This window comes from Parambassis ranga, chromosome 3 (genome assembly GCF_900634625.1).
Source record: "Parambassis ranga chromosome 3, fParRan2.1, whole genome shotgun sequence".
NCBI classification, from domain to species: Eukaryota; Metazoa; Chordata; class Actinopteri; family Ambassidae; genus Parambassis; species Parambassis ranga.
Genome location: NC_041024.1, coordinates 5572901 through 5596362, shown reverse-complemented (window position 1 = coordinate 5596362; position 23462 = coordinate 5572901). Strand labels below are relative to the sequence as shown.

The 23462-nt window shown below is 42.3% G+C and overlaps 1 protein-coding gene across 5 annotated transcripts in view; it reads left to right on the top strand.

Annotated features, from left to right (window-relative positions):
- The window catches only part of myo9aa (myosin IXAa), a 78339-nt gene that overhangs the window by 45674 nt on the left and 9203 nt on the right, over nucleotides 1–23462 (top strand). For 4 of the 5 annotated variants that reach the window (XM_028401084.1, XM_028401081.1, XM_028401082.1 and 1 more), the window contains 20 exons: nucleotides 1223–1320; nucleotides 1485–1611; nucleotides 1901–1990; nucleotides 5147–5263; nucleotides 5349–5483; nucleotides 8419–8540; nucleotides 9326–9467; nucleotides 9617–9812; nucleotides 10676–10795; nucleotides 11961–12036; nucleotides 15213–15353; nucleotides 15785–15824; nucleotides 15919–16041; nucleotides 17326–17406; nucleotides 17619–17729; nucleotides 19571–19693; nucleotides 20167–20316; nucleotides 20629–20939; nucleotides 21280–23046; nucleotides 23229–23319. In XM_028401084.1, coding sequence (XP_028256885.1) covers nucleotides 1223–1320; nucleotides 1485–1611; nucleotides 1901–1990; nucleotides 5147–5263; nucleotides 5349–5483; nucleotides 8419–8540; nucleotides 9326–9467; nucleotides 9617–9812; nucleotides 10676–10795; nucleotides 11961–12036; nucleotides 15213–15353; nucleotides 15785–15824; nucleotides 15919–16041; nucleotides 17326–17406; nucleotides 17619–17729; nucleotides 19571–19693; nucleotides 20167–20316; nucleotides 20629–20939; nucleotides 21280–23046; nucleotides 23229–23319 — 4161 coding nt within the window. The remainder of the gene's footprint in view (nucleotides 1–1222; nucleotides 1321–1484; nucleotides 1612–1900; nucleotides 1991–5146; nucleotides 5264–5348; nucleotides 5484–8418; nucleotides 8541–9325; nucleotides 9468–9616; nucleotides 9813–10675; nucleotides 10796–11960; nucleotides 12037–15212; nucleotides 15354–15784; nucleotides 15825–15918; nucleotides 16042–17325; nucleotides 17407–17618; nucleotides 17730–19570; nucleotides 19694–20166; nucleotides 20317–20628; nucleotides 20940–21279; nucleotides 23047–23228; nucleotides 23320–23462) is intronic. The other variant, XM_028401083.1, reaches the window with a different exon arrangement.

The following is a 23462-nucleotide window of genomic DNA, read 5'->3' as shown; positions in this document are numbered from 1 at the left end:
GCTGTAATCTGTTTTTTGATCATTGAACCAGTGCAGCGTTTCTGCTCATACTAAATAATTACTCACCTCTCAGTCAAAGGACTTCAGTCAGATCACATACTGCGATAGAAGTGCTGGACTGGAGGATGTCAGTGATCAAAATAAGTCTAGTTTGTGTTGGTATTTTTGTGATAATTACACAGAAATACAGTGAATTTCTCAGTCCTTCTTTCTCAGTAAGTTGCCTGTGTATTTGAATAGTGATTAGCCATGCAGTAATAATCTATACTTTGAACAAAATCACATGTTTTCAGTTAAAGTATCCTGATTATTGTGATTATATTTAACGTCATTAAGTTACATTTCCAACATCTGGAATCCTTAAACAGATCACTGAGTTGTTTTTGTTGGAAAGGAGCTTTAATAAGCCAGACGATTTGTTTTTAATATACATTTTAAATAAATGTTCCTGCTGTGGAAATGTAACACCAGAGTCACCAATAGGTCAGTGTGTGTATGTTTGTGCCATGAAGGCGGAGAGCTAAGGAGGCACTTTGGTGTAAGAGTGTGTGACTCGTGTTTGGAGTGTTTGTCTTCTTTCTGCCTCGGTATGTGATAATTATGGCAGCCATAGTGGAAGAAGCCCATAAAGCAAAGAGCAGAGCTCATATTACTGTTTGGTGTGTGTTTATCTAGAGAACAGCTAACATTAAAGCGTTTCCTGATGTCATAAAAGAAGTAATCCAGATGTATCCAAAGGGGTAACTCCTCATCATATGCCAAATAATATTTACATTTATAATATTGAATACTCTGTGTGGCTGCACACATTATTGTTCTTATTTTAGAAGAATCTTCTCTTTGCTGCATTATCATCGTCCTCTAGGTTCTTGTGCAGCTCACCAAATCTTTCCTGCACTGGCTTCTGCTCAGCAGACACATCGGGCTGCAGTGTTGCTGTTTTGTTTGACCCCAAACTTCTTAAATGATAGCTTATTTCAGTATGAGTCATTCATTTTCTCTGCTTCAGGCTACTCTGCTGTTTTTTGTTTCAGCTACAAAGTAAACTAAAAAACTATTTTGAGCATTTTTGCCAGACAGTCTGTAAACATTAAAAACATTAAGGCTCTGTGTATGTCAACAGTCTTCAGTAGGTCCCTCTGAACCTCATGGTAGCTTGTCATTAGCTTGTTCGGCTCCCAGGCCGCAGCCTGATAACGTGCGGGCACTGCTTTGTTCGTAGGACTGCTTCACTGTTGAAGGAGAGGACCTGAAGCATGACTTTGAGAGGCTTCAGCTGGCCATGGAGATGGTGGGCTTTCTTCCTGCCACACGCAAACAGTGAGTGACACATACACACGCACACACGGAGAAGTGTGTGATGAGATTTCAAAGAAGAAGACTCAAACATGTCCTAATAAAAAAACCTTCACTGCAAACTGAAGCTACCACCAGTTCTATAGTTGGCTGACATTGCAGCATCTCTTTGTTTGATGTTTGTTCAGGATCTTCTCTCTGCTCTCTGCCATCCTTCATCTGGGCAACATCCGCTACAAGAGGAAAACCTACAGGGATGACTCGATAGACATCTGCAACCCAGAGGCGCTGCCGGTCATCTCAGAGCTGCTGGAGGTACAGCAAGAAAGATGCTAACGACACTATGTCGTACATAACAGTGTGGTTAATATGTATGCACTGTAGTATGTATTTCTTTAGTTGACTCTTCTATCTCTCATATGCATAACAATTATCGTAAATTATTGTTGCTAGTGAGTAAACATATTTATCTCCATCACTTTAATTTCTGCACTAAAAAGTGAGAAGGTGTTAAAACACTCTCAGAGATGAAATGCTGCTTAACAGGAAACTATCGGGTTTCTTTTTGAATTCAACTCTCTCACTGTCTCGCTGCCATTATCAGGTCAAAGAAGAGACGCTGTTTGAAGCTCTGACAACAAGGAAGACTGTCACTGTGGGCGAGAAGCTGATCGTTCCTTACAGACTGGCTGAGGTGAGAATGCAGCTGCTTCATTAAATATACTTTAAATAATACATCAGTAAGGTCGAACTCCAGTTTTTGCTTCACGTTGATGTCTGTGTTTGTAACTTTGTGCCTGGAAGAATTGAAGATTGGAATCCGACTATTGTGAATCTGCGAAGCTGCGTGTTGCACACATTTCCCATAAGTTTCTGCCAAAGATCTGTGTCTTGAACTTCTCAGGTTAAAACACTTGTTTTGTAGCTTTTCACAGTCATAATACTGATTGCAAAACAGGTAAACATTAAACATTTACCACATTTTTGTAAAGATATTTAGCTATAAATCAAAAGACATAGAGTACGTTCCTGTTTATTTCTCAGTAACAGCAATGTTTGATGTCTAATCATAAGGACAGACAGTATGTTGTTATTCAGACTTTAGACACACAAGTGTGTGTGCAGTTTTTGTTTACTTGTTCATTGTTCTGTGTGACTAAAGGCACTTTCTCCACTCAGTAATCACGCTGTAGTCGTGTCTCTTGAGTCTGACCGGGCTGTGTTTACAGCAGGACGGCATGCACTAAGTTCCGGATCTGCAGCTCTCCTTTTTTTGAACACACATGCACACCAACACACACACACACACACACACACACACACACCAACACACACACGCACACAAGTCCTTCAGCCAGTTTAGAGAGAAGGGAAGGCATTTCAAGCCTCTCTACAGTTTTCATTTGTGCCTCCGCTCTGAAAACAAACACATCATGGTCTGCTGATGAGAGCCATCTGAAAGAGAGGAGGGATGGACACGTTAAATATTGTCCGTAACATATTTTACTGTCACTTCATGTGTTTTTTTTAGTTTTACGTACACACGAAGGGAAACACTCTCAGCAGTATTTCACACAGTCTCTGCGGTGGTGTGTGTTATACATTCCCACCAAAACTACCTCATAATGGCCTGTTGGATATTTAGGAGTTGTTTTATATGAACAAACAGTGATTGTTTTGGTAGCGCACTGGGTGGTCTCCGTGTAAATATTGTTCCAACAGTCTCAACAATCTCATTGCCTGCTAACTGGAATCATACACTCGGAAACCTCAAAGAAATCTGAGCATTTCTGTAATGAGTTTTTTCTCCATTTTGTCAGATTTATGAGGCTTTTGAATGTTTTAAGTCCAACCTCCTCTAAATAATGAAAAGCTTATGGGTCATTAGACCACAGTCTAGACCACAGTGTATATATATATATATATATATATATATATATATATATATATATATATATATATATATATATATATATATATATATATATATATATATATATATATATATATATATATATATATATATATATATATATATATATATATAGGGGTCTGTTCAGGCTTGTAGAAGACATATTTGGTCTGAGGATGCTAAAAATATCCTGCTTAATTATTTAGAAACAAGAGAATTTTAACTTGAGCCCAGTGGTTTGTTTTGTTTCTGAAGTCTGTGGCGAGGTCAAATCTTTCCAGCGGATACAGGAATTAGTGCGTTTTTCTCAATAATGTAACAAGGAAGCTTTTGTCAAATAATCCGTGTGTTTATGAAAGGAGACACAACACTAACCCAGCACTGTTCTTTCTCAGTTAAACATAAAGTTTTAAACATCAGAAGCTTTGTGATGGTAACATCTCCCCAGCAGCTGAGCCTCATAGGTTATTCTTGGTGCGGTTTATAGCTCACCTTCTGCAGAGCTTGGCTTGTCATTCATCCTGTGCTTCACTCGATTGCACTGGCATGAGTCCCCCTGATGAGTGTTAGGCTATTTAATGACATTAATATTGGCCCAGGGACGTCCTGCTGTGACACATCACAGCCTGCCAGCATGTCTGTAATGTTAGTCTCTGTGCCAGCAGGAAATAACACTGTGTTTGGATGGTAATACTCTTTTTTTTTTGTATATCTGCTTTTTACATTTTGGACAGCCTATTTTCTGGGAACTACTGATCGCTCTGTGGGGACGTGATTTTCACTCAGGTCAAAGTATTAATGGTTGATTTTTAAACTGTCTGCACATCTAGACTCATTGTAGATGAATGATTTTCAAACTATAGGCCAATGTTTTTGAAAACCTTTGATATAAATCTGTTTTATTTTCTATGTTTAAATGTACCTAGTTTTTTTTCATGCTGGACTAGAACAAAAGTGGAATATTACGAGGCCAAGCTCTGATGTGCAATGCAGATGTGTAGGACAATGAGTTCAGGAACAATGTCTGCAAGCATCAGATGGCACCTACAGCAATGACTGTTCAAGCAGCTACAGCTGGATTAAATCAGTGGTCTGTAGCTTCATTAGTCTGTTTCAGTGACAGCATTCTGTCGTTCAGATCTTTATGGTTGCAGGTATACCTACAAGCCATGGGTATGTGTGCCAGACATGAGATACACTATAGGGACTGAAGGGTGTGGACAGCATTTGTAAAGACTGATGAAGGGTGGTGAGGTCAGGACAGGCAGGTTCTTCCACACCGAATTCTGAAGATTTCTTTGAGCTTCCTGATACGATGTTGAAACAGGAAGAACAGCAAAAACACAAAGTTATCATCAAAATACTCACAATATGGTTCGAAGCTTCACCAGTTCAATGAAAGATCTGAACTCGAAACTTTAGAATACAAGGACCAATTGATCAATTATGGACCGTCAATGAATAATGCAATCACTCAGCAGCTACAGCAGTAAGATTTTGGTTCTTCACAACTTAAAACGGCATACTAAACCTGCACATGGTGTCCATGTCTTCAAGATTCTGAGCAGCCCTCTCACTCTCTCTCTCTCTTGCCATTGGTGTGGCCCAGTCCTGCCTTTCCATAAACCATGTCCTCATTTTCCATCTGCTCCTAGCCAAAACCAGACCAAGGTCCACAGACATCTGCAGACGTCTGGACTTCTTTCTCTGTTGTTTCTAGGTTATGATTTGGTGTGGCGACTGCATGCCTGAATATAAATGGTACAAAATCTCTCCAAGATTATCAACATGACTTTTATTGAAGAGCAATCAAGCTGCTCCTTCAGACATGAAGTCACATTCAGATGCTGTCAAAATAATCTGTCTCTGATATAACACTGTATCAGGAAACATACATTTAGGTCTAACCTGATACTGACTTTGTTTGTCCACCTCCAGGCCGGTACCGTGCGAGACTCCATGGCTAAATCCCTGTACAGCGCTCTGTTTGACTGGATAGTCTTTAGGATCAACCACGCTCTGCTTAACATCAAGGACTTGGAGGAGACCACCAAGGTGAGACCATGACACACAATGACACTACTTATGAGGTTTTGTTTGGTGAGACAGTGACCTGTACTATTTAAATTGTATTCTTCAGATCTTGTCCATCGGGGTGCTTGACATTTTTGGTTTTGAGGATTACGAGAACAACAGCTTCGAACAATTCTGCATCAATTTTGCCAACGAACGTCTCCAGCATTACTTCAACCAGCACATCTTCAAGCTGGAACAAGTAAGTTCTTTAGAACTTTACCCTACTGGAACAGTTTGACTGTAGAGCTTAACTTCTTGGCATTACAGGAGCTGTTATTTTGACATTTTGTAAATCTACCCACCTAAGCTGCGGCTGTGTCTACTTCCAAGGAAATCCCTCATCCTTATCATGCCTCACAGTGCACACACTCTACATTACAATGACACAGAAACAATGGAGGAATTCTCCATCACATTATGCAACAGCCGTATGACTCACCCCACCCTCCCTCCCTGTGTGACCACCCCCAGCTGAGAATGTATGTTCTCTTAGTGAGCTGATTAACTTCAAAGAGCTTTTTTTTTTTTTTAAAGTCATGATCTGTAAGATTTGCCTGTAAGTTACACACTGTGTTTTCCTTGAGATCAACTGAATCAGCAGGCCTGCCCAGACATGTTGGGGGCGATGGAGCCACTTTGCAGTTTCATGAATTACACCGAGACATGTCTGTACCCTCAGTCAACTTCAGTCTTGTCATCCTGTAGATGTGCGTATGTCGCAAGAAGAAACCTCAAAGGCATGTTTGTTTTAGATGTTGGTTTGTGGAGGTTTCAAAGATTCATAAAGCAAACGAAATGAGTCCTAAGCAACAGAATATTCTTCCATCCCTATTTTAATTTTAAAAATAAGAAAGGGGCTCTCTTAATCTTTAGTATCATTAGGTCGTTCATAGTAGATTATTATTAGGCATGTTTACACTCTTGTAATATCAGACCTCTTCTGCTTCCAGAGTTTGTTGATATTTGGAATCCCACAATACTTCCTGTGCTACTGGTTACTGCAAGTCATAATAGATCCAGCCTCAAGCAAAACAGTTGGGATTAAAAGCACTCTCTGCTATAGTGATGCAGTCTGGATGTAATGTATTATTTTACAAAGACAGTTTTTCTTGGACTACATTATAATTTACTTTCTCCTGTTACATTTCCAACACTTTCGGTTTATTGAAAAGCAACCTGACAGCCTGTTTTTGGTTAAACGTGCAGCCATCGCAGATTTAAAATAATGTATTAACATGTTTAAGCACATTTTGTAATGTAGCTCTGTACCTAAAATCTGCCGGTTGGTGCTGGAAATGGTAGAAGAACCTGTCCAAGATGTGCCTAATTCCTGAAGCTAAGCTAGTTTCTGTGCCTAACCTTTTTTATATCAGGTCAGACGCTTGTTGTGCACAATCACAGCAGTGTTTTCACACATACATCAAGTTTTATTATCCTCATCATCAGCTTTTCACAGATACATATTGAGCTTCACTCAGTTTCTGTGCATGTGAACAGGGCTGTGACAATATTAAATAGTTTTCATAGATCAATCACACACACTGTTTATCAGGGCTGTAAATAGAATAGAATACAATATAATTAGTGGTGTGAGTGAGAAAAAAAATGATAGCAGCCTGAAAAAACGTGGGTTGATCCTGAGCTTCATATTTCTGCTGAGGCTCTATTCAGGCCCTTGTCTAAGGTTACAATCAAATCAATTCATGTGCCAACCAGTGAGTCACTGCATAGGCTTAATGGACACCTTAGGGGTGCATTGATGGTCGTATCCAGCAAGATATGAAGAAGAATGAAGGAAAGGTTGAAGGAAGGAACAAGTCACTGATTGTTGGTTTATCTGCTGTGGCTCATCTGTGGCTGCAGAACAGATAAGACTCTGGACTAAACGTTTGGAATACCCAAGCATGATGCACACGCACGCACACACACACACACACACTAGAATGAAACTTTGCTTACTAGCAAGTAAAATCATTAATGTGATGATGCATGTTCATAAAAATGTGTCCAACACTAATCAGTTCTGCAGCCTGTAAGAGAGAGAACATGCTGTCAACACAGTTGAACACTCTGGAGATTTGGTATTATGGTTCCTTTTCTCATTGGTTTATTCAGAATCGCTGCCTTTGTAGGATGATGATTTGAAGGCATGTGGAGTGGGTGGGGTTCTGTATCCTGTGCAGCACTCCCACAAACCACAACTCAGCGATTACCAAAGAGTTGACTCAGCTCCCACCTGACTCCCTCAAATTGAATATTATAATTCCAGGCCTGTTAAATAACATTATAGAGTGCAGCATATTACACAGGTGTTCGCTTCTTCCAGCCTCTGTATGTGTCTCCAGTTTAAACCTGTCTTTAGTGAGTCGCTCAGCCACAAACAACTGTCACTTTATCAACAAGCCGGAGGAAACGGGATCCAGTGATGACACACTCATCTTATTTTTGTCCTATTTCAAAGATTCTCACATTTAGACACAAATTTAGACAACCTTTAAATAATCCTGATCCTAACATTTCTGGCTTTAACAGCTTGCATCTTTCGTTAGCATTTAACAACTGTCCCATAATTGCGACACTTCTTTGTACCCGAAATGAGAAATGAATGTTGAAATATGTTATAAACACAAAAGTTCTGCAGAACATTCCTTTTCATTTGATGTTACTTTTAGTGAAGAACATCTCCCCTTCTTCTCTGTGAACTTTATTGTCTTCTGCACAAATCGCAGAGTAAACAACAGTAATTAACTTGATTTGATTCTGCCTTCTGACTCCAGGGAGAGAGAGAGTTAGAGGGAGAAATACAAGGGAAAAAAGGAGATTCCAGTGATTTTTATTAAACCTCGGCTGGATTAAGGTCTTTATTGGTTAAATCTCTTTCCCAGGAACACAGGAAAACAACATGTAGGGGAAGAATACAGATAAATGCCTCTCCCATTATTAAACCATCAGGAAGAGCACACATAGAAGCTGCCCTTCAAACAACATTGTTGCTTTGATTGTAAAACAAAAAAAAAAACATGATGTTTAATTTTTATGGGAAACCTAATGTTGACTGTCCTTCTGACACAAGACATTTGGAGTCATTACTGAACACAGTGAGAGCTCTCTGTTTCCATTGTGTGACCCTGCAGGAGGAATACAGAGCGGAGGGCATCAGCTGGCGAAACATCGATTACATCGACAACACAGGCTGCATCAACCTGATCAGCAAGAAGCCCACAGCGCTGTTCCACCTGCTGGATGAGGAGTGCAAGTGAGTCCTTCAGCCTGTTGGGCTGGTTCATTTGTGCAGAAATGAAGGAAATAATCATCATCACTCGGTGCCTGAGGCAGGTTGAAATGAAATTGGCAAATGATCTGACTTAACTGCCGATTCTCTGGTTTAACTCCAGCTTGGCACCTTCAATCACTCAATCAGACTTTGTTTATGTGACAGCTCTCAAACCAAACAAATGTTCAGAGTAACTAGCACACAACAATGTAATAAAATACCTATAAAACATAAAATATAAATATAAATATAATGTAAATGTTGTCATCGCAGACGGCCTCTTTTAGCTAATTGTTTTGGTGTTTGTAGACAGATGACTGTCTAGCATCTAAATGCAGAGGATGATATTAATGTGTTTCTTCTACACAAATTCCTCTCACTTTTAGAAAAGCTGGAAAGCTCTGTGCCTTCAGCTGCACTGTTTTCATAGCTCAGGTTTCACCCTGTTCCAAAACCCCCCGGTGTCCCATTCTTCCCTGCGCCTCTTCCTGTAAGCTGTTGATTTTCTGGCTCTTCGCTGTGTTAAAGGACTGGAAAGAAATGTGAACCCTGATCACTTTAAAATGATAATCCTCAACCTGAAGCGTCAGAACTGCCTACAGATCAGATGACGTTGGATTTGCCTCTTTCTTTTCAGTGGTACTCTATAAATAGATTGGATTAGAGGTGGAAAAAAATAAAATCTTTCAGTGTGATTTACAACACTGGTGATGTAGTTTACAGGTTCTCTTATTAAAAACACATGTACTCTCTCCTCTCTCCTTTAGCTTCCCTCAGGCCACCAACCAGACTTTGTTGGACAAGTTCAAGCGGCAGCATGAAGGAAACAGCTACATCGAGTTCCCTGCTGTCATGGAGCCCGCCTTTATTATCCGACACTATGCTGGCAAGGTCAAGTACGGTGTCAAGGTCAGTGCTATCTTCACTTCCACACATTGTCCTTAATTACACAGAAATGGAGGTTTGAGATCCCATTCTGTTATATCTAGGCTTTCTTTTTCTGCTGAGACAGAGGCTGATCAAACACCAATATATAAATGTCTTTCATGTACTGACAGGATTTTAGGGAGAAGAACACAGACCACATGCGCCCAGACATTGTTGCTTTACTGAAGAGCAGCAAAAACGCCTTCATCTGCGGGCTGATCGGCATCGACCCGTCAGCTACTTTCCGCTGGGCGGTTCTTCGAGCCTACTTCAGGGCCCTGGTGGCTTTTAGAGAGGCTGGAAAGAGACACACACAGAAGAAGAGTGGTGAGCCCCAACAGATAATCTGCTAATATTCTCATTATACAGCAGCAAAGATGCAGAGTATATTCAATACAGCAATACAGATGAAGCTCATATGAGCATAGAGGATAAAAGAACAGTGATAATGTTGCCATCATTATAGTTTGCTTTATTTCCACTGTATTTTGTGTTTCAGTAGCCTTTGTTGTGTAGTTTGCGTGTGCATAGCGCCAGTAGAATTGTCATGTATTTACAGTAGCTCCTGCTCTGTGTTTCTCTCAGCTTGTGCTTTCTATGAATGCCCTCTCTTCCCCTCAGAAATTACCATCAGACGTTCTTTTAGCTCTGCCGACGTGTGACTCAGACCTCCCCTCTGCTCCCTCTTGATCCTTCCTACACATTAAGTGTAGATGACTTCATGTGAAAGTAGATTTTCCTTTAGAAGTCTCTGCTAAAACCTCACCACTAAAGATATCAGTGTCACCCAAGGGAATCTATTACATGTCTTCTAAAACATTTTTGCAAAATTTTAAATAAGGCAGGTTTTTTTTTTCTTTATAATAATATTACAGCTGTAAGTGTAATTCATCTTGTCTAAAAAGTGCACCACAGAATCAGGCCACAGAAACACCTAGAAGATCATGTATAGATGAGCCTTTTTGGGGTGAACACTCAGAACTACAATGTCAAACTCCCTCCTGCTGCCACCGACAGCAGGTTTTGAATGTTGATCATGTGCAGGTCTTTCTCCAGTAGACAACTGCATCTCCTGATCTCTTCTTCACCGTCTAATCTGTCATTTCTCTCTCTCTCTCTCTCCTCTTTTCCCCCCTTTTCTCTTTCCTTGTGTCTGTTGTTTTTTTTTTCTTTTGTTTTGCTTCTCCAAGGGCATGATGACGCTGCTCCCTGTGCAGTATTGAAAAGTGTGGATAGTTTTAGCTTTCTGCAGCACCCTGTGCATCAGAGAAGCTTAGAGATCCTGCAGAGATGCAAAGAGGAGAAGTACAGTAAGGCTGCCAATACTATAATAACTCCTCCTACTTTCATGATGAGGGAGACTGCAGGGAAGAGACTGACCAACATCGACTGTACTGCCAAAAGAGATCAATAGGATCTTCCAAACTTGAAGAGACGCCTTTGTTTATTTGTTATTTTGATATGTTTGCTTTGTGATGTGATTCACAGCTTTAATTTTAGACTAGATGCTTGTCGGTCTCCGCTCCCTCTGTCTCCCTCTTCCCTTCCTCTTATGCACTTGCATGCTTTTGTTCTATGTCTTGTCTTGCATGTTGTTCACTTGCATGCTTCACTCTCTCACTTACACCATGCTGCTTAAATACTTGCAGAAAATGCATGTTTATGTTGCTCTGTAAGTTAACTTTTAATCAGTGGAAGCAACACTTGCCGTACAAGGCAGTGGAAATAGCTGCTTGTCCAGCAACTGCCTTCACTAATACCACATAGACTGGTGATGGTGATAGAAGGGGAGGATGTGTGATTATTATTAGATGGGACACGGACAGTATTACTGCTAACTTGCTCAAAAGCAGCTTTCCATGTGGTGCAGGACATACAGCCGACCTCACATACTCTTCCTCGACAAATATTTTGTCACACTCAAATGTGTTTGTGTCTTTTTGTTTTGTGCCACAGCTCCAGATGAGAGTGAGAATGTTTTTCAAAGTGATGAAACTGGAAACGGTATACAGTCACAGACTGCTTCATGAGTAGGCTAACACACTGTAGTCGTCTTATTTCTCACCACTGTGATTGATTGATTAGCTGAAGGATCAGAGGGAATGCTAGTGTACCACCACAGTGCAGTAACATAACAACCTTTGATTCCCTTTATTTGGTAGTTGTAAGTATTTAAAATAATCAACCTAATCCACAGCCCAGACTAAACTGAATAACAGTATCACTGTCTACAGCCCAACACTAACAACAGCACCTTGTTGTTAACCTCACAGATCTTTGTTTAAATCACCTGCAGTTCCAATAAAAAGGCACATAACACTCGCTGCAATAACACTGGAGTGTCACATGGTGTCAGATGTGTGTCTTTGCTTGGGAAGGGGTTTGTTATCGTTTGTGTGCCAGTGTCTTGGTTTTGTGTGTGTTTTGGGTTCTTGTGTTCTTTCGCTTGATGCTAACCCCTCTGCTCGTGATCAGGTGTGACCAGAAAAACTCCACGTACGCCACTGTCTGACCTTCAGGGGAGCAACACCATCAATGAGCGATCACCACGGTGAGTGTCGACATTTCTTTAAGATGTTTAACTTGATGCACAAACATCTCAGAGGAAACTGGAAAGACTATCAGAAGCTAACTAGTTTGATCACTTTGCCACCTACACACCATAGATGTCCTGCCATACTTAAAGGATCAATTGATGAAATTTAGTGACATCTAGTGGTGAGGTTTACAGATTGCAATTACAGCCACCTTCCACACCATTCCCTTTGGTGGTGTGGGACGTAGATCCCCAACTACAGGTACTAATATTTTTTTCCCATAGAGGGTTTGGTTTGTTAGCTAGTTTTTATCACAGTTATCAGTGTTCAAATCATTTTCTGATATGTTTGTGTACAATTAGTTATTGTTGGTTAAAACATGAGGAAGTAACGCTGCAGTTAGCAGCCAGTGGAGCAGCCGAGCAGCTGGCTTAGGACAGAAGAGGGTGAATCTTTGGTGGAACTATGCAGCTTCACCTCTTGACCTCTACTGTGCAGACACCAAGTTCCAAGATCCTTTTACCAACAAAAAGAATGGCCTCGCTTTTGTACAATGGGCAGGGCCGGAACCGCACTGTCCATCTGTTATATAGTCAGTGGTTCGGAAAAGAACCCTCTTCCCATGTGGGTATGAAAGGTTAATTTCTAAGCTAACAAAAACACGACAACTTACACTAATGAAAACAAATTAGCTACCATATAGTACTGCTGATCAGTCCCTCCAAGTCTAACAGAAAGGTCCTTTAAATAATATATATTTGATTCTAATCCATGATTCTCACCTCTGGGCATTGAGTCGGTGCATGCCTTTAAAAACAAGAGTGATGACTGTGCTGTGACCCCAAGCGTTGCTCTCATACCACCCCACCGAGACAACGGCCCAGCACTTCCTCTTAATTAGCTGTGGACCGTGAGATTAGTGGGCAGCAACCACGACTGGTAGCACAGAGGGACTCATACAAGACAGCTTTTGTTACACAGGAGCTCAGTCTGGAGCTGTTAAAATCCCCTCCTAATATGATTTGCAACCTCTGCCCTGCTTCTGCCTCCCTCTCGGCGCACTCATCCTGCACATACTAAGAGAGCACTAAACCCTGCGCAGCTGCTTCCTCCGTGATGTAAAGGCACAGCTATGCATTGGAGAGGAGTGCCCGGGGAGTGATAAATATTCGGTCCCTGCAGGGTGCTTGTTGGCTGGACAGAGCACCAGACAGTGCAGTGCTTTATGGGACTCTCAGAGAGACTATGGAGACAAACTACACTACAAATGGCATGTTGTACCATTACCACTTACTGAGATCGATGAGCAACTGGGGAGAAATTCTCCTTTATTTGGAAGGCCAGATGCAAAGAGAAGATTTGTGTTTCACTACATATAGTGATGTCAAAACATATTTTCTGATTTGGTCATAGACAATAAACCTCAAACACGGGTCCTAAGATTATGTAATGATAGAACATGAACCCAGAAAAAGCTTAAATCCAAAGACTTTGATTTACACATGTATATCTGTAGATTATCTACCCACATGTATTTTTACTATTATATTTTACTACTATACCTATATAAGGTTATGAATAGCAGGGTGGTAGTGCAAATCATCTGTCTGTACTGCACATCTGGGACTGTAGGGATGCAACTATATGAGGTGGTGTGAGAGAAGCATTGTTTATTTGTTGTTTTACTCCTGGTTGCTATCTTTCAACTTCTTCTACACATTGTTGAACATCTTTTTTTTTAATTTAATAAGCAAGACTACAACAATGTGAAATCATCTGAATGCTAATGATCACATTCACCAGATGTGCCTCAGACTGATCTGTGCTTATCTTACTAGGTTTTGTGCATGTTCACAGGTCATATAGTGCACCATGAGTTCCTGGATGCTTTACATCGTGGGTACAGCATCCAGGCACCATGGTGCACCCATGACACGTCAAAGGTTGGGTGTAAAATGATGTATCTCACCTCTAATGGATGCCATTTTGGCTGCTACCAACCAACCGTTTTTAAAGTTGGGAAAGCTCCAGCTGTTGGAACAGTGAACCATATAAATCACTGCTAGTGTTAAATGAGCTGCTATGTTTAATTTAATGAGAGACAACTTGTTAATTAGACATGCTTATATTTGCTGATTAAGGTTAAGACAAACTGACTGAAAACAAGAACAATATATTAGATTTTTTTCTTCGTGCAGCAGCCTTTGTTCAGACTCGAGTGGTTTACATCATCAGACACGTTTTCTGCTGAAGGAACTCACTTTCCAATCAAACAGCTGTCTCTGCACCTTTCTTATAACCAGCTCTTCCCTCCTTCTGCTCTGTGCTTGTATTGAATTGTATTTTATCAGCCATTAAAACCCTCTCTGCAGGCTGCTGTCCCACCACGCTTTCTCTCTAGGAGTGATTCCACCCCTTCCTAATAACACAGTGCGAGTTACCAAACACATCTTGCTGCTGTGTTATGGTGTGTGGCCTGTAACTTGTCTGCAGGAATGCTTGTAAACCTATAAACAATGATACTGGAAACAAAATAAACTGCTCCAGTGGACCTTCAGATGATAAATATCCACTGACTCAGCTGTGCTCTCACAGCAATCACATTATGAACAATGAGATTGTTATTTCTCATTACTTGGTGCATTTGATTTTTCTCCTCTTGTCTTGTCCTCTGGGCTAAAACAAAAAAAAAACTTCAGATTTGTTGTAACCATAACCCGACCGCTCGTATTTGTGTTTGTTTTCTGGGCAAGTGGTTATGGTTTCACCTTGAGGCCTGAGGTTTAAACACTTTGAGGTTTGAGGGAAGGAATTCTGTTTGAGATACATTTCACTCTCTCCTCAGGGAAAACATGGGAACTACTGCCCCCACAGGTGACATTCCTCCTGGGAGAAATGTCCCCTTTTACAAATGCAGGCACCGTTTGATTCAGTTTAAAGTTCTACAGGTGCTCTTAAAGGACAAAGACACAGCTGTGTGTACAATAGATAGCTAAACATTTGGTATACTATGCTTGGGGTTATATCTGAGATCATTTCTTTGTCAGTTATTATCCAAACCTGTTGAATTTCCACCAATAAACATATGCTAAAGAATGTGATACTAAGCTACTATTGTTATATATGTAAAGGTTTCTAAGAGTTGGTAAATTGAATGACTTTGCTCTGTTTGTGTTTTTTGTGTCTGTAGGGCCTCTCCGGGCCTCGGCTGGAACGGACGTGTCGGTCGACAGAGCCGCTTATCATCCAGCAGCTCCACTGCGGATGAAGACGGCATCTTTGTCAACTCTGCCAGCAGCAAACTTCTTGAGAGGGCCCATGACATCCTCATGTCAGTATGAAGACAGTTACCATTATACTTCAAACCCAGCTTTAACATTGTTTAACAGATTGAGCTTGCTGTCAGCATCATTTTGGTCAGGATTGTGGTGTAAGGGTCAAAAAGACATCTGTAAACCTGAGGGGATTCTAACATCTGCCGTGATGAAGAGTCCTTCAGTAATCTCTGCATTCCTGGCAGCTCAGTCAGTGCTGTTCTTTAGCTGACCCTGACCTTTGACCTCCTCACAGGAGGGGAGGAGAGAATTTTCTTTCCCAAAGGGATGAATAAAGTTCCACTTCATTGACAGGGATATGACCCATCTGGGGAAAAAAAATCAGGAATTAATGGAATGCTCTGATGACCTCTTACCTGACGGTGAAACCCTTCTCACCTGTTGGCTGCTGCACTGACTTTTGTGTTTTTGTGTTTTTTCTAAACAGGAGGAACAAAAACTATAAATCAAAGCCAATTCTTCCAAAGGTACAGTACAAGATACCTTCAGAATCAGTGATGTAGTGATGTCAGATGTAGTGTTACAGTGTCAGCTGACTCTCTGTGACTCTCACACCCGCAGCATTTACTGAATGTCAAGTCACTGAAGTACCTCAGCAACCTGACGCTTCACGACCGCATTACTAAGTCGCTGCTTCACCTCCACAAGAAGAAGAAACCGCCCAGTATCAGCGCACAGTTCCAGGTCAGACACACTGCATTCTGCAGAGCTGAATGATTCAGTAAAAATAACAGGACTATCATGAGCTGGACGGAGGAATCTCTGACTGTGGGTGGAAACATCATTTCTCTGCCTGTCCACAGGCCTTCACTGTCCACTTTCTCATCCCAGTGTTTGTCCGGTGTGTGTGTGTGGTGTTACGTAATAATGCCCACCCAAAAGCCGCAGATGTATGACATCATGTCTGGCAATAAAAAAAATACATTTGATTTGGTGAGAAAGTTAAAAAAATGGTTTTACTCATTGACTGACACACCCTCACACAGATGGGATGAACACTGACTTCAGCTTTTTCCACCCATTTAAACTACCGTGAACTACTGTTGGTTTTGTGAGTCCTCTGCTGGTGAGTTCTAAATGTGTATTATTACACTATCTATCATAGGGAAGTATAGGAATTACCAGTGGTTCCTGAATGTATCATGTGCAAGAGATTAGTCTCAGTCACAGTGTTAGGAAATATGACCACATCTAAGAAAACTAAACTCTAAACAAAAAATGTTGCAATCCTCATGCATCTAAATGCATTTAAGAAACCATAGTTGATTTATGGCTTTTTCACCAGCGTTATCCTGCACAGAGCAGAGTAAGAATAATCATGGCTTCTCTAGTCATGATTATTCTGTTTCCGTAGAGGTGCAGGACTTCATAGTGCAGGGAAAAATGAGCCTACAGTGACTAAAAATTTAAAAGGAAGCCAAGAAAAAAAGGCCCAGAAACCTATTGTGTTTCGTTTAATGTCATGTAGGTTTACATGACATTAATGGGATAATCAGATTAGTTTCTCTTTCAGTTAAACATGTCTGATAAACATTGTCATTGGAAGCCAGTTAGGGTTAAAAATGACTTTCAACAACTTAAAACTGCATTTTTTTCACGACTTCTTCAAAAGTGAGCAGTGGGCCCCCCCCCCCCTCTGGCACGCAGCCCTGGACCCTGTGCGTGGATGACTTCACTTTCCACATCCTGTGCTGTGCTGATTGCTTTAATCTCCCATGGATGGGGAGGAGGACACTGAATTCTTCCCGCCACTAAATTATCACACACACATGCTGGCACACATGTGCATGTGTTTACACAATAACTCCATGTGGAAATGAAACACACATGCTTACACACAGAGCCATCATGACCTCTGATGTCGTGCTGCCGCGGCTGACTTTACCCACGGCCTGTCAAACAGCTGTGAAGCGTGTCTCATCCTGCTCTGTTCAATCTAATGCCTTGTTTTTGTGTCTCATCCTGCAGGCCTCTCTCAATAAGCTAATGGAGACTCTTGGCCAGTCTGAGCCTTACTTTGTCAAGTGCATCCGTTCCAATGCTGAGAAGGTACTCCAGCCAGCGATGGCTTTGACTGTTTTGGTTTAGTTTTCAAAGCATTTTTCATTCCCTTTGAAGTTGAAACTTTTTTCAAGCTGTTTATTATTTCCCCTTCTTCTCCTATATATTCCACCACTCCTTGTCCTCCTTCTTCTTCTTTAATTTTCTCCTCCCTTATCTTCTTTTCCTGTGGCTTTCTCCTCTGTCCTTCCCTCTCTCAGCTGCCCTTACGGTTTAATGATAACCTGGTGCTGAGGCAGCTGCGCTACACTGGTATGCTGGAGACTGTGCGCATCCGGCAATCGGGTTACAACATCAAGTACAGCTTCAAGGTAATACAACTTGTCATTTTGTATTTAATATGATAAAAAAATATTTGTCTCCACACTCAAAAAGCTCAAGAACTTTCTCATCAAAGACCAACAGACATCATCAGAGGCTGAGCAGTGCTCGAACTGCCTTTTTTGTTGTTAAAAAAAATAAAATCCCCTTTAAATGGTGTTCATTTCCTGAGAGTCATAGCTTATTTCATCTGCTAATCTTTAATCATGTTTTCCAGAAAAGCAAACACTCAATGAGCCAAATGGTAGAAGGAGTAGAGCAGCAGATCACGTTAACATGTCCCCTCTGTGGAGGCGTGTGGGGGCTAGAACACCGCTGCTCTATCAATCTCGCCGCTCACGAACCGTAACTCAGCTCTCAGGTTTCCACCAGTTTGGGTGCCAGTAATGAATTCATCTCCAGAAAACGTGTTGCTTGTGGGGTTCATTGTGTGTTGTGTGTGTGTGTGTGGAAGGGAATTGTGGGGGATGTGAAGTGGCAGCCATCTTTAACCGCACTGGCTCCCATAAGAATGATGTCAAGCCTGTGAGAAATGCTGTGTGACTAATAAAGCAGATCATGTTAAAGGCAGATTGGAAGTGAGTCGTTGGGCAGAAAAAGTTTGGGAGTGGCTCACTCCCACGCCGGTGTATTCTCACATTAGTTTCCATATTGTGGTTTTGAATGTTAATTTGTGCCAGTCACATCTTGCCAAGGCTTTAGGCAAAGAATTAAGTCACTTTGTTAGCTTGTTAAGGAGTCACCTCACCAAATCACAAACTGATTTTTCCATGAAGCCGTAGTGGTATCGACTCCTGCTGCTCCCCAAATACAGTAACGGGCGATGGTATTTCATTTATGGCACCGAAAGCAGCAAAAATGAGTCAGAGAAGAGACACAATGTCCAACTTACTCAGGATAGGTTCACTAGGTTTACTAAAGTACAGTTTTTGGGCACCTGGTAGTGTTACTTTTGTGTGTACTTCCACTTTACTACAGTACATTTGAGTAGGGGAACTTCTGACTCATTGATTTTCAGCATTTGATGGAGTTAGTATGGTGGAAACTTATGACAGTACTGTAAACTGTAGATATTGATCAACCTGTCAATATTGTCATGCCCAATACTTATATGTAACAGTCAGCCTCTGTCTGATCATATTTGAGTTGTTTTTAGTAGTTTGCACTCAGATGGTTTCATTTAAATGCTTGATGCCCTAAATGGGGGCATTTTAGTTTGAAAACTAATATAAAAGGATATTGTGTTATTTGCATGGACTGAAAATTCTCAGTACCTTAAAGCAAAACTCATAAAACATCTTTCTTGTTTCGATGAACTCACTCAGATAATTTTAGCATCAGACATCGTCATTCACCAAAAATTCCTCCAAACATACGGCGTTTAGTGCTGCGGTCAGCACTAATGAGAAATATCTTGGGCATGGTATCACTTTGGAGGACTGTGCCTCTTCATTGTCCTCAGGTCTCTGAAACACTCCCCATGCTTGTAATTGTATAAACACAGCATCTGTTTCCCTGTCCACCCCCTACAGCCCAGGGTGCAGATTGTATTGAATTCAGACAATGAGCCTCAGTTATAAGGGTGGGAGTTCTGCATATTTACACCATGATGTTTGAACCCCTGCAAATATGGACAGCATGGACTCTTACCTAAAACCACATGTTCCTGGACATTTTTTTGTTTTTTTTTCCAGCCAGAGTCAGAAGTTACAGAGCACTCCTTCAGTTTACACAACCACTAAATCTTATTTTTGACAAACACAAGGCTCATTCAGAAGAGGTAATAAAATACTTCTCATTAACACCCTTCTCTTTGTGATTCTCTTGATAGGATTTTGTCCATCACGTCAGTGTGCTGCTGCCACAGGGCACCGGTACCACCAGAGAGAACATCCAGCACTGCATGGATCAGCTACACCTGCATCCCGATGAGTATCAAGTGGGGAAGACAATGGTAGTTATCTTCTTCTTTCCTTCTCAAAGCAGTCTTTTAAATTGACTAACAAGTGGTGTGACACCAGTTTTTAATGTGGTACATCGTGGTTGAAAATGAGAGCAGCTAGTCCAGTGGAAATGAAACAGGAATGTTGCTCAAACTTGGTGTAAATGCTATAAATAAGACATGGGCAAAGTGTAGCATTTAAATGCTGAAAGCATCCTCCCCTTAAATAAAAGGATGTCATGTAGACAGTGCTCCATATTTGTTGTATGAATGGGCCATGATGGAAGGGTCCGTGCTCCCTGGATGCTGTCTATATAATTAAAGGATCATACCTGACATTCTTATAACCACGCATCCGGCCAGGGATGAGGTTTGTGTGTGTGTGTTTTTGTGTGTTGTGTGTGTGTATGTGTGTCTGTGTGTCTCAGTCTTCAATAAGAGTACTTGCCGGCCTGTGCTGACTCCACCATGGTCCCTCCCCTCAGGTGTTCCTGCGGGAGGCTGCGCGTCAGCAGCTGCAGGCCTTACTCCACGGGGAAGTCCTCCGACTCATCGTCTTGCTGCAGCGGCGATTCAGAGCCCGGCTGGAGAGGAAACAGTTTGTCAGGATGAGAGAGGCAACAATCTGCATCCAGGTACAGCGTCACTGGCAAAATATTTACGATCAGCTTTCAGTTTAAGGTGGCAGTATAAAACCAGTATGGTGATGTCATGTTTTATTTGTTTTAATTCTACTTAGGGAAAAGGTCCTTATTTAAGTTTTTTCTGCTTCAGCCATATGTTAGTTGAGCTTCCTGAACATTTAGTTACATTATATTCTTTTAATTAAGAAGAAATCTGCATTGAACAATGATTTCAAATGACTGTCACTCACATGTCCTCTAGCAATCTCAAATTGTCCTTAGAGTGAAACTCCTAATCAACTACTAACTACTACTTCCTTGCAGAAATGGTGGCGTTCTTACCGGTCCATAGAGGATGAGGAGGATGAGTATGATCCCAGTGTCCAGGAGGGGGCAGCCTTGTGCTTGCAGACACACTGGCGAGGTTACAGGGAGCGTCAGAGGTTCAGGCTGTGGAAGGAGGCTGCTTTGGTGCTACAGAGGGCTTGGAGGCTCTGGCTCTATCGGCGCTGCACAGCCGCTCTGGTTATACAAACAGCCTGGCGCTGTCACCGAGCCAGGGATGCCTATTTACGTCTGTATGGTGCTTTGATACAACTGCAGGCACTTAGCAGAGGCTACCTTACCAGGAAAAAGTAAGTCATATTGTTAAAGACCATTTATTTTAGAAAGGTATACATGAGTTTTGCAATACTTCAAAAACACTCTGAAAATAGCCTCTAAGGGTGACTGCATGATTTTGCTAAAGCTGGTGAAAAACCCGATTTAATCTTTGCACAAGTCTTGCAGTGTATTTAGGCATTGTTCAGTGTGCTAATAGCCTGGGCAGGAGCATAGCATTACGTAAGCAATCCAACCCAAAGCAGCTCTACAATCAGCTGAGCAGCTGAGAGCAAGAAATTGTGTATCAGACTTTTTATAAGTCATTGTGGGACGTAGTTTTAGCCCATGTAACTGTGACCTTTTGATTGGCAGCTTCAAAAAGCTGAGAGAAGAGCGACTGAGGGAGAAGGAGCAGCAGGAGAAGCTGCTTCAGCTACAGAATGGCCAAGTGAGCCTCTCTCCAGAAGACGAGCAGGAGCCAGCAGAGAGAATCATGGGGCTGGACCTGAGCACCTGGGAGGATCGTTCCTATGAGCAACGAGGAAGAAGCCTCCAAACCCATAAGGACACAGATAAGGAGGAGCAAGAAAATGCTGGTTCTAAAGAGAGCTCCTCCAAGGCACAAACCGAGGCTCTGATCTCAGTTCCTACATCCACTGTGGTGGTGCGAGAGAGGGCTAGAACTATTGATGAGCCCAGCCAGAAAACAACTCGGGCCAAGAGAGAGAGCCGGCGGATGAGAGAGTTGGAGCAGGCCAAGTTCAGCCTGGAGCTCCTCAAAGTTCGGGCGAACAGCGGTGGAGCGTCGTCCCCTTCAGAGGAGCGGCGCTGGTCCGTTGAGCTGGTGCCACCTGCGAGTCCACCTCTTCGCTCACCCCAAGGCACACCTGACAGCCAGAGCTCCAAGGGCAGCTTTGAGCTTCTCATTATGGACGAGGAGCCGCCAAAGGCTACAGAAGAGGTGCTAGACAGTGATGACCCCTGCTCCCCTCTGCCTCCAGATAATCCAGTATCTGAGCCCAATGAAGAGGTGATTTTAACAAGCCCGAAGCCTGTTGAGCCACTCAAGACAGCAGTTTCTGATGATGTTGCCCCACAGGACAGTCAAGGCCCAACCAAAATGGATCTGGCTGTCCCCTCTGCCCCAAGTCATCCGCCCAAAATTGAAAACTACCTCCCAACCTTTTACGTCCCTGCTAGCGAGGGCAGCACAGTAATCCCCCATCAGCCTGCTGAAGAGCCTCAACAAAACAAGGAGGCATCCATCTCTACAACTACCACCACTGTCACCAAGCCTCTCAAAGAGAGACGCGAGTCCACACGTCGACCAGTGGTCGTGGTCATCAGCATGCAGAAAGAAACACCGCTAAGCGAAGAGCTGAGTGGTATTCTCCTTCCCCCTGTAGAGGTTCGAGATTCTGCAGCCCAGACAGGGGAGTCAACAACTTCATTAAAGAAAACAGATCCAGCTCTTGTGCCTCAAGGTCCCGTCCTCACTTCTACCTCTGTCCGAAAGGCTGACCAGGCTGTCATAGAGAAGCTGGTGCGACTGAACGAGGAGAAAGAGGAGAGGCAACGTAATCAGCAACAGCAGAATGAGAAGGAGATGATGGAGCAGATAAGACAGCAAAAAGAAGTGCTGGAGCGGCAGCGCCTTTTCTTCGCTCAGTATGAGAGGGACATGTTTGAGAAGCAAAGAGGGGAGGCTCTGTACAGGATACAGCAGATCCGACAAGGTGGACAAGATCCCGTGAGCACAGCGACCGCTGGCAAGCCTGTCAGACCCAGTTCCCTGCTGCTCGAGCGAACAGCAGTAATAGTTCCTCATGCCAGAACACAGTCAGACTCCACTGCTCCTTCGATGGAGTCTCCCACAGCTGTGGAGGACCACAGAGGTGCTCCTCAGCCCCAGCTGCCTCCACCTCCACCTGCTTCTGCTCCCAGAGAGAAGCGTAAGGAGAGCAGGCCTGCTGCTGAGGGCTGGGCCCCCAAACTCACACTAGAGTCCAGAGATGGAGGAGGAAGCAGAGTGAGAACAGCTGTGAAGAAGCCAGGAAGCAATCAAGGCACCGCAGTTAGTATGACGGACAAGACGGGCAACATTTTCTTCTCTCCAAAGGACAAAGTGACATTTGCAAAGTGAGTACTGAGTTAATATAAGGCATTGTTTTCCTCACATAAATTTTTTGTATGATACAACACAACTCTGACACCTCCATGCAACTCCTCATTAAGATTTAATAGGGAGAGTTTTGTCCAAAATGTGCCAAGCACATATGTTTCATAATAACTTGTTGTGTTTTCCTTTTTGTGTCCATCAGGTTCGACAGTGATGCTGCCACTAAAGAAACACCTGCATCCCCCACACCTGCACCTGTCCCCAAGCCTTCTAAAGGAGGAAAAGCCCGAGATGTGAGCAGTTGTTTTTCTTTTTATAATGTAGCATTTTTGTTTAGCACGTGTTTTGTGTCATGAATGGAATAATGAATCTTGGCAGGATAGCTCTAATCCTACCACAAAGAACATGGAGACGAAGGACAAAAATGCAGATTATG